This window comes from Chanos chanos, chromosome 12 (genome assembly GCF_902362185.1).
Source record: "Chanos chanos chromosome 12, fChaCha1.1, whole genome shotgun sequence".
In the NCBI taxonomy this organism is placed as follows: domain Eukaryota; kingdom Metazoa; phylum Chordata; class Actinopteri; order Gonorynchiformes; family Chanidae; genus Chanos; species Chanos chanos.
The window spans coordinates 19,792,608-19,801,950 of NC_044506.1; the positions used below are offsets into that span (position 1 = coordinate 19,792,608).

General features: G+C 42.5%; 1 protein-coding gene and 2 non-coding genes across 3 annotated transcripts in view; 1 reads left to right on the forward strand and 2 right to left on the reverse strand.

Annotated features, from left to right (window-relative positions):
- Positions 1 to 29: 29 nt before the first annotated feature.
- trnam-cau (transfer RNA methionine (anticodon CAU)) lies at positions 30 to 102 on the reverse strand. The gene has a single exon. It is a non-coding gene; the product is annotated as a tRNA-Met (tRNA).
- A 5,591-nt stretch (positions 103 to 5,693) lies between these two features.
- On the forward strand, positions 5,694 to 5,776 carry trnal-cag (transfer RNA leucine (anticodon CAG)). Its single transcript has one exon. It is a non-coding gene; the product is annotated as a tRNA-Leu (tRNA).
- Positions 5,777 to 7,121: 1,345 nt separating this feature from the next.
- Positions 7,122 to 9,343, reverse strand: part of LOC115825688 (E3 ubiquitin-protein ligase TRIM71-like) — a 14,423-nt gene continuing 12,201 nt past the window's right edge. Inside the window, exons 3-4 of the mRNA XM_030789476.1 lie at positions 8,975 to 9,109; positions 7,122 to 8,585 (exon numbers count right to left, since the gene is read on the reverse strand). Of these exons, the coding sequence (XP_030645336.1) occupies positions 7,122 to 8,585; positions 8,975 to 9,109 (1,599 nt within the window). The remainder of the gene's footprint in view (positions 8,586 to 8,974; positions 9,110 to 9,343) is intronic.

The window sequence follows — 9,343 nt, forward strand, 5'->3', positions numbered from 1 at the left end:
CGTTTATGTGTTGAATATTTAAAAGGTTTTGCCCCGTGTGAGGATCGAACTCACGACCTTCAGATTATGAGACTGACGCGCTACCTACTGCGCTAACGAGGCTTGAAGAAAATTGATTGAGAGAGATCTATTTTACATGCCACTTGAAGCGTGAACGTGTAAAAACATCTTTATGGCGACGCAAAATGTCTAAATGGGTCAGTTTTTAGGGCATGAAATCCCTGAGTGTATTAAATGTCCCGAGAAGCGTCACAGCCACATCCCCGTTTCATGTGCTCAAAGCACCCCCAAAAAGCTGATTGGGACCAGAAAAAAGTGGTATCTTTTCTGAAAAGTGCAAAAATGAAAAACAGTAGTTCAAAGATTTTTAATCAAGCATTAAACAAGTAATATTCATCGAATATTATCGAACAAACATCAAACATTCTCTCTGCTTTCTTATATTCGCTGTTAGAGTACCCAGTTCTTTGAGTTTATGAAGGAAATGTTCAGAGTTTGGCCATAGCCCGGTCAGTTTTGGAACATGATTTTTTTACTCTCTAGCAATTGTACAAAAAAAATCCTTTTTGTTCATTTTGTCATTAGAAAAGTAAACTCAAACATCATGTTTCCAACACAGTTACCTTACCAGTCTTCCTTCTTACAAAGTTCTTTAAATCAATTCAAATTCCTTTTCTATGAAGAACATAAATTATTCATTATTATGATTCATTCATTATTATATTCATTATTCAGTCTAAATCTCTGTAAAACATCTTTGACTGGGCATATGTGATGTATAATTTCAAATTATACATTTTATTTTATTAGTTATTCAATATTTGTTACAGGTGCACCTTTTTCCAATTTAAATTTCCAAAAATTGATGTCAGAAATAGACTTTGTGAAACAGTGTTTCATACGACATTTCTATTACATCCATTTGTGCATCATATTTTATTTTGTTTTGCTCTTTACATAAGTTTAGTAAGCCAATTTAATTTAAATGTGTAATTTAATGTTTCATAATTTAACACTTCCAGACCACTGTTACCTTCTTTATTGCACAAAATGTCTCTTTTTAGGTAGTGCAGTTTATATCTCCATATATATATTATGGGTTATGTCAAGCAATAGATTAACATGAACTGATCTTGATATACATTGCATCTTTGGATAATGGAACCTTGCCATTCAATGACAGATCTCCTTATAGCCGTGTATTAAATCTCTTTTTAAATTAATCAAGTATATGGTTAGAGTCAAGCACACCACCTTCATTTTCCTCTTTATTTATGGTAATTGTTACATAGTTAATTATGTTTTTAATAGAGATACCACTCAATTTTGTTAAATCGCATTTCTTAAGTGGTAATCATACAGATGTATTAGTATACATTTTAAGACCAGATACTGATGGAAATTCTACAAATAACTGTCTGCTTTTAAAACCTCTGTGTCGTTTGGCAGACAATACAATTTTTGTCCTCCTGAGGCACTGGTTTCACCTGCAGGGGGTGCTATAAGTCAGGTTTCACCTGCAGGGGGTGCTATAAGTCAGGTTTCACCTATAGGGGTGATATGAGAAAGGTTTCACCTCCAGGGGGTACTGCAAGACAGCATTCTACCTGCTCTACTGGGAGCATCAAATATTTGCCATTGGAGAGTGTGGGGGGGGGGGGGGGGGGGGGGGGGATTTTAGTTTTGTGTCTGTACCGATGTGTCGAGCTTTATTACTCAGTTGGGCTTCAAAACATTCACACATGAAAAGAAACACAGGACTCTTGCCGAACTCTGAGTCATAAGTGCTTATGTCGGCAAACACAGAGGTCACATATGTAATAGGCATGTGCAAAAGCTGCTAAACATTAGCAATGATTATCCACAGACTAAATCCCCACAAAGGAGTGCCTGGTCTCTCTCAGTCATGTGGCCAAGTTTATTGCCCTTCACAAAGGCATTGAATGTGATTCTGTGGATATCCAAACCTGCGTGTAAAGGCTCCACCTATTTTCCTTGCATGCAAACAGCGCTGTGTGGGCATTGCAAGGTATTTGAAACTTACAGTGTAAATGAGCATTATGAGTATGTATGTATGGGTGTATATACAAAAAGAGGACAAGGAAGAGGATACCACAGTAAACATCCCACATTCTCACTCACTCACTATCTAAGCCGCTTATCCTGATTAGGGTCGCGGGGGGCGGGGGGTGAGCGCTGGAGCCTATCCCAGCGCTCACAGGGTGAAAGGCATATGGGTGTATATAAAAAAGAGGACAAGGAAGAGAATACCACAGTAAGCATCCCAAATTCTGCATTTAAATATTATTCTGATATACTGAGGTCTTGGGATAAAATAATACAAAAAAAAAATACACAAGAAAATGTAGGTCCAAGAAATAAGGGTTTATTAAAGTGTAAATAAATAGTGAACTGCATAGTAACTGTTTAAAGTCCAAGAGAGACAGAGAGCCACAAGCAACAGTTATATTACAGTTGCCACCGACTTGTTTCAGCATGGGTCATGACACATGGATCTCCAACCTTAAATTCACCATCACTGAAAACAAATACACACAGACATGTAACTATATAAAAACAGTCGCCTCATTCCCACATATGCACACATATATGGCGAGAGTGGCATCATTATCAATCTGAAACCAGCCAGTTGCTCTGGGTTCTGTTTTCCCTGGGACTGCATAGGTGAAAATTACATTCAGTGGACATGAATTTAAAAAAAGAAAAAGAAAAAAGAAAAAGAAATAAACAAAAAACCCTCAGAAACAGTAATACAAGAACAGAGCTAATAGCTGCCCACCAAAAGAAGCTGTGAGTTCAATGTGTTGACTACAATAGTTTGCGATCTATGTCTTGTAGTATCCAACAGTGCAATCTGAGGACAGGAGTTGCATGTGTGTGTGTTAGCATAAATTTAAAGGCTTCTATAGGGCTCAGTATAGAGACACTTTTTGTTCAAAATCAAAATACATTCCAAAAAGTCGCATGTCAAGCTTGATGTAAGGAGCAATAATGGTAGATTAAGAAATAATCTAACAATAACAAAAATCAGACATGTAATTCTCTCATCTCATTACGGTCATGTTGGGGGAAAAAACATTGCGTGCAAACACAGTTGCAAATGTATTCGCACAGCACACATACACACACACACACACACACACACACACACACACACACACACACGAACATACACACACACACACACACACGCGGAGGAGGGGGGGGAGTAATCAGACCAGAATTCTGAGGTATACAAAGGACAAGGATTTATCACTAAAGAGACAAGTTCATTTCTGTGTGCCTCCCTTGGGCGCAAAGCAATGTTACCTGAGATCAGTTTAATTGAAAACACATTTTTACATACTTCTCAAACTGGTGTAGCATCACTACTGGCCATAACAATACATGCTTTACATCATTTCTTCTCAGAGAATCAAGAAATAAGGCAAATAAGACAAACAGAAAGGAGGAAAGAAAGGAAAAGGGAAAAGTATTCAGACATAACGCAGAGAAGCCAAAAGAACAACCAATGATTCATCCCCTAATAATTACATAATCTAATACACACACACACTCTCACACACACACACACTCTTACACTCTCTCTCACACACACACACACACACACACACACACACACACAAACATGTCATCACTTTACCAAAAATTAAGTTAATGTTGACACTGGGTAATTTTCTGTACTGGAATGGAGACTGAGTGTTACACAAGTACTAGAAGGATAGGTACTGGGAGGTTCACATTATATACAAACACATTTTTATAATATATCTAAAAGTCTCAACCGAAAGCATACTATACCGATCCTCCTCCTTTTTACTATTTCCAGTTTAGCATATATATTAATTTGGTATACTCTACAGTAGCAAAGAGACATTTTACTTTTCAGTCTAATGAGCACACCGTACAACCTTTCATCAAGACTTCTCAAAGGATTTAATAATCATAGAGGCTGATAAAATATAACGTTAATAATACGTCCTGCAGGTTTCTTCATAGAGCAAAACCATCAAAAAGCGGTGAACATGTAGGCCTAAGACACTCCCGAGAACGACGACTCAGAGCGGCTGCAGCACAGAGGATCTGCTAAAGAGAGCGCGTTCTCAGGCGTTCTAGATCGTATGCTAACAAAGTAAGCGGGAAAGTTACTCTCCTCTCTCTCGAATTTTATTTTCAATCCGAGGAAAATCCAATCCATCACAGCATCGCGTGTTTCAAAATGAGGTATAAGCGGTATAAGTCTTTGTGCAGAATCTGAGCTAAAAGTTTTCGCCAAAACGCCTTCCTGGTTCTGAAAGTTTCATTTCAATATTGAAAACATTAGACAGTTAAACACACCTTAAATATATTCGGTGATAGACAAAATAGGAGTCACTTCACATCATGCAGGTCAAGTCAAGGATGGTTTTTTTTTTTTTTTTTTTTTGGTATGGTATGACTGAAAGGCACATTCACATAGTGATGCACTCTACATCCATGTCAAAAACCCTGATTTAAGTGGCAGATTGGACACAGAAAGAGAGTGTCCTCTACACACACACACACACACACACACACACACACACACACACACACACACACACACAGAGGAAACATGTAGCAGCATATTGTGATTTGTGAGATGAGTTTGAAATCTGAAACAAAGACAACTTAAATGCATCCTGGTTAGTAACCTACGCTAATGCTAACTGCCTAATGTCACACACACAGAAAAATACATTTCGTTTCTTCTCTTTCGTTCACTCGTTCAGTATAGTCAAAGAACTGTAGAATGAGGTAGAGAGTGATAAGAGGATACAGTTCCTCTGAAAATGACTGATACTGTTTTGTTTACATAAAGCTAGAAAAGCTTTAAGTCTAGTTACCTGAGCAGTGAGGGTGCGGGGGCAGTGAAGAGGGGGGGGGCTCTCTCAATGACTCCTAAGCTTCATTTTTGGTCTGTTTTTTTTTTCTCTCTTTTTGGCCCCTCTATCTGATCTCAAATCGCCTGCCTGATGCCAAAAGTATTTACACCAAGTTTGGAGATTTAAGTAAGTCTTTGAAATCACCGATCAACTTTTTTTTCGATCATAACACAAAAACATACTTCTCAGTGAGGAGGAAAGAGAACTCTCTCTCTCTCTCTCTTTTTTTTTTTTTTTTTTTTAATTTTTGGTATAATATGGGTCCCACGATTTTCTTCCAACGCACAAACTCTAGATGCTAATGATCAAATATAGGGGTTTCAAAGGTTCAAGTGTTTTTTTTTTTTTTTTTAGATACCAAATAGAGATCAGTGCAAAAACTAAGGTTTTTGTTCCTTTCTCAAACTTGTTTTTAGACAGCTGAGCAGTATTAGACGCATACTCTGAGGTACTCATGAAGAACAGCCATAGATCACTTAATAAATACAGAGGAGTGTTTCTATCTCATAGTGCTCCTCTGCATGTAAGAAAAAAAAAAAAGCACGAATACATTCCAGTGAAGATTCTAGATCCGCCGAGACTATCGATTAGTCTGACTCTGTTCCCACTCGGTGAGGACACTTGAACTGATTTGGGTTACACTCACATCACATAGTCACACCTGCAGCAGAAACTCCTTATGAAGATATCCGGATCAGACAACAGTGTGACGCTGAAGTGCACCTCTGGCACCTGTGGTGTAAAAACCTCAGAGCTGAGGCTTGAAGTGTCAGGATGGCCGAGCGGTCTAAGGCGCTGCGTTCAGGTCGCAGTCTCCCCTGGAGGCGTGGGTTCGAATCCCACTTCTGACAGTGAACGTTTTCCAGATTTCCGAATCCCGGCTGTACCAGGTCCTTTCTGTGTGGAGCTTGCATGTTCTCCCTGTGTTTGCGTGGGTTTCCTCACACCCACAAAGACATGCATGCTAGGATTAGAGCACCTGTCAGTGACCTTGACCAAGACACTGGCAAAAAGACCAGGGGCCTGTACTGCGAAGCGAGGTAGAGGTAATGTCTGGTCAAGTTAACTCAGAGCAAGTAGTAATCTCCCTAACAGAATAGCCCTATGGCTTCATTCTTCTAGCAAAACAAAGCCATAAAGCTTCTGTTAAGAGGTTTACTACTTACTCTGAGTTAACTTAACCAGAAGTTAATGGGATAAGCCAGTTACCTCGCTTTGTAGTACAGTCCTCTGGAGTTGAAGTCGGCTGCCCGCTGCTCATAGTGTGTGTTGCTCACCACTCAGTGTGTGTGACAAATGAGGCACTTCTACTTCTACTAGGGCCAGACTGAGAGATTCACAACTATACACTGATCTTACAGGAATTTTACTATTAGGCTGACATGACAACAGCTTGGACCTGAACTAACAAGAGACCAAAAGAAATTTGCAATGATCTGATAACTTAAAAAAAAAAAAACCTTCTTGAGTAAATAAATGTTTATAGACAAACCTCTTCCGTGCAAATATTTAAAAAATGTTTACAACAAAATGAGCTTCCTTCCATCGTTTTTTTTTTTTTTTTCTTTTTTCAGTAGAAAAACAAAAAGCAGTGAGGTAGAGACAAAACGTTCTGAGGGTTTTTTTTTTTTTCCTCCTCTAAGTTTTTCGGCTGTACATTCATTTCTGGACTAAATGAGGTAGGTACGGTAATGAGTTGACAAAGTCTCACAAAGTGTGGAGATTCCCTGAGATGGGGGCTGGCCCTGGGGGCGCAGGGCATACACCAGCAGCCTAGCAGTTCTGTTGCTCTCTCTCTCTCTCTCTCTCAGTTGTTAAACCAAATCCTAGAATTTGTTGCTCCAATTCAAATGTGAGTTAAACAATTTTGTCTGTGTAAATGCAATGTGACTCTAACTTCTGATCAAACTCTTGAAGTAGTTCCATTATCTGTAGCTATACATATGCGCCTGTATAAAGCAAAACTCTGGTGAGCCCAAATATGTTGTGAAGGAGACAGCAGATACAGCATGCCTAAAAAAAAATCATCACACAGAGACAGCTATGCCCTTGCGTTGAACTTACGGGAACAGCTGGTTTGGACGGGACATTTTAACGCTCTCCCCTCTCCTCTCCTGAGCTTTTAATTTCAGTCATTTTTTGTCATACTGAAAGAAGCAGTAGAGAGAGCGTGAGAGAGAATATGGGATTGAACACTCAGAACTTGAGGATGCGATTGTTGCCAAAGTCAACAACAACGATCATTCCGTCGGGTGTTACAGCAATTCCAGAGGGACGGTCCACCTGACCCAACCCATCTCCCTGAGTGCCAAATTTGCATAAGAAGGTTCCATCGGGCTGGAACACCTGCACACGGTGGTTTCGTGAGTCAGCCACGATGATGCGGTTCTCCCTGTCTACGGCGACACCCTGCGGCCGCAGGAACTGCCCGTTTTTGCTTCCCTCCGCACCTAAGAAGCGCGCTGACCGGCAGTCTGGCCGGATAACCAGCAGACGATGGTTGTTGAAGTCGGTGACGACTAGATGGTCCTCGCGGGTGAAGGCCACGCCACGCGGCGAGTCAAAGTGTTTCCAGAGTGTGCCTTCAAAGCCGTACTTGTTTAAGAAGGTGCCATCAGGCCCAAAGAGCTGCACGCGATGGTTGCGTGTATCTGACACCAGGATCTGGTCCACCGAATCGACAGCAACATCCCAAGGGTAGTTGAACTGGCCGTTCTTAATGCCTTTCTCGCCAAAGGTGAACACGAATTGGCCCTGGAAGGTGAACACCTGGATGCGATGATTATCCTTGTCAGCTACCACAATGCGGCGCTGACGGTCGCATGCTACACCGGCTGGCCGGTCGAACTGGCCCGGCCCTGAACCCAGGCTACCAAAAGCATGATGGAATCCGCCACATGGGCGGAACACCTGAATACGGTTATTGCTGCGGTCCGCCACCACGATGAAGCCCTCTGCATCCACTGCCACGCCCCAAGGTCGACACACCTGCCCTTCAGCCTCGCCTTCCCCGCCAAAAGTTGCAACAGGCAGCGCTATCGAGCCATAGCTGCGACCAGCTGTCACCGGCACTGTGAATGGGCTGCCCTCCACATGCAGGTTGCCCACAAACACAGACACAAAGCAGTCCCCCTCGCTCTGCGGCACGTAGCTTAGCGTGTAGGTGCCATCGCGATTGTCTGTCACGTCGGCCGAACCCACGCTGCCGTCACCGCCCAGCACCAGAGCAGACACGGCATCGCCCCCGGCCTGCCGCCGCTGGCCCTCGTGGTCACGGGCGACGACGGTGAAAGAGGCCGGTTTGCCGCACAGGGCGGCAGTGAGCCCCTCTCCTTGAGCGGTGCTAAGGGGAGCGAACGCCCCGCCGCTGAGCTGGCCGAGTGAACGTAGCGCCCTGAGCAACGCTGGCTCCGGGGGGCTGAAAAGGAAACGCTCGTCTTCCTGCAGCAGCAGCACTGTGCGCAGTGTGTGTATCTCCTGTGTTTGGGCCAGGATGCGCTCGCGTGCTGTCAGCACATTCAGGGCACCGGCCGCACTGCTGCCCTCTTCCAACGCGTGCCGCACCATAGTGACTGTGGCATCCAGCTTACGCAGGTGCTGGTGCAATTGCTCCACCTGCAAGTATAGAGATTTTGCTTTCACCTGACGAATCTTTTCCACCTGAGGGAGAAAGAGAGAGAGAGGGAGACAGAGAGATAGAGATAGAGAGAGAACAGTAGGCAAAAAGAGAATGAAGAATTACAAACAGGCACACAGGTAAGCAGGTAAAGAGAACAAGCAAGACAGGTTTAAAGCATTCTCTTCATTCTATTCTTTTTTTTTTTTTTTAACCAGAGACATAAAGCTAATTATAACTTCCACCGACTAAACACTATACAACAACGCATCAACAGTGAAACCCACAGCATAGAGGATTACATACATATGTTCCAGAGATTAGTCAAGTCACACACGTACATTCACTACGTAGACCAATCCACACTGCTCTCCGTGCAGGTCATTCTGATAAAAAGAGTGACTACCGATAGGGGGAAAGAGACAGTGCTCACCTTCCAGAGCAGCTCACACTCTCGTTCTTCCAAGGCCTTTTTGTGGTGGAGGATGATGGCTTTTACCTCCGTCTGAACCATCTTTGCCTTCATTTCCAGCTGCTCTGCGACTGCCTGGGCTTTCTCCATGTTCAACTACACACAGATGAAGAAAGCATATGAGAGAGAGAGAGAGAGAGAGAGAGAGAGAGAGAGAGAGAGAGATTGTTTATAAGGAAGACTTTTCTGCTGAACCAAATGTGTAACTCTTATGAACTAACAACACATGGAACTTAACCGACGGGTTTGCCCATATTGTAACAAGGGCATGAAACGTTTTTCATGACGGCCTTGCTTGTTGGGGACAAAGGTACTTGTTAAACATTTGAC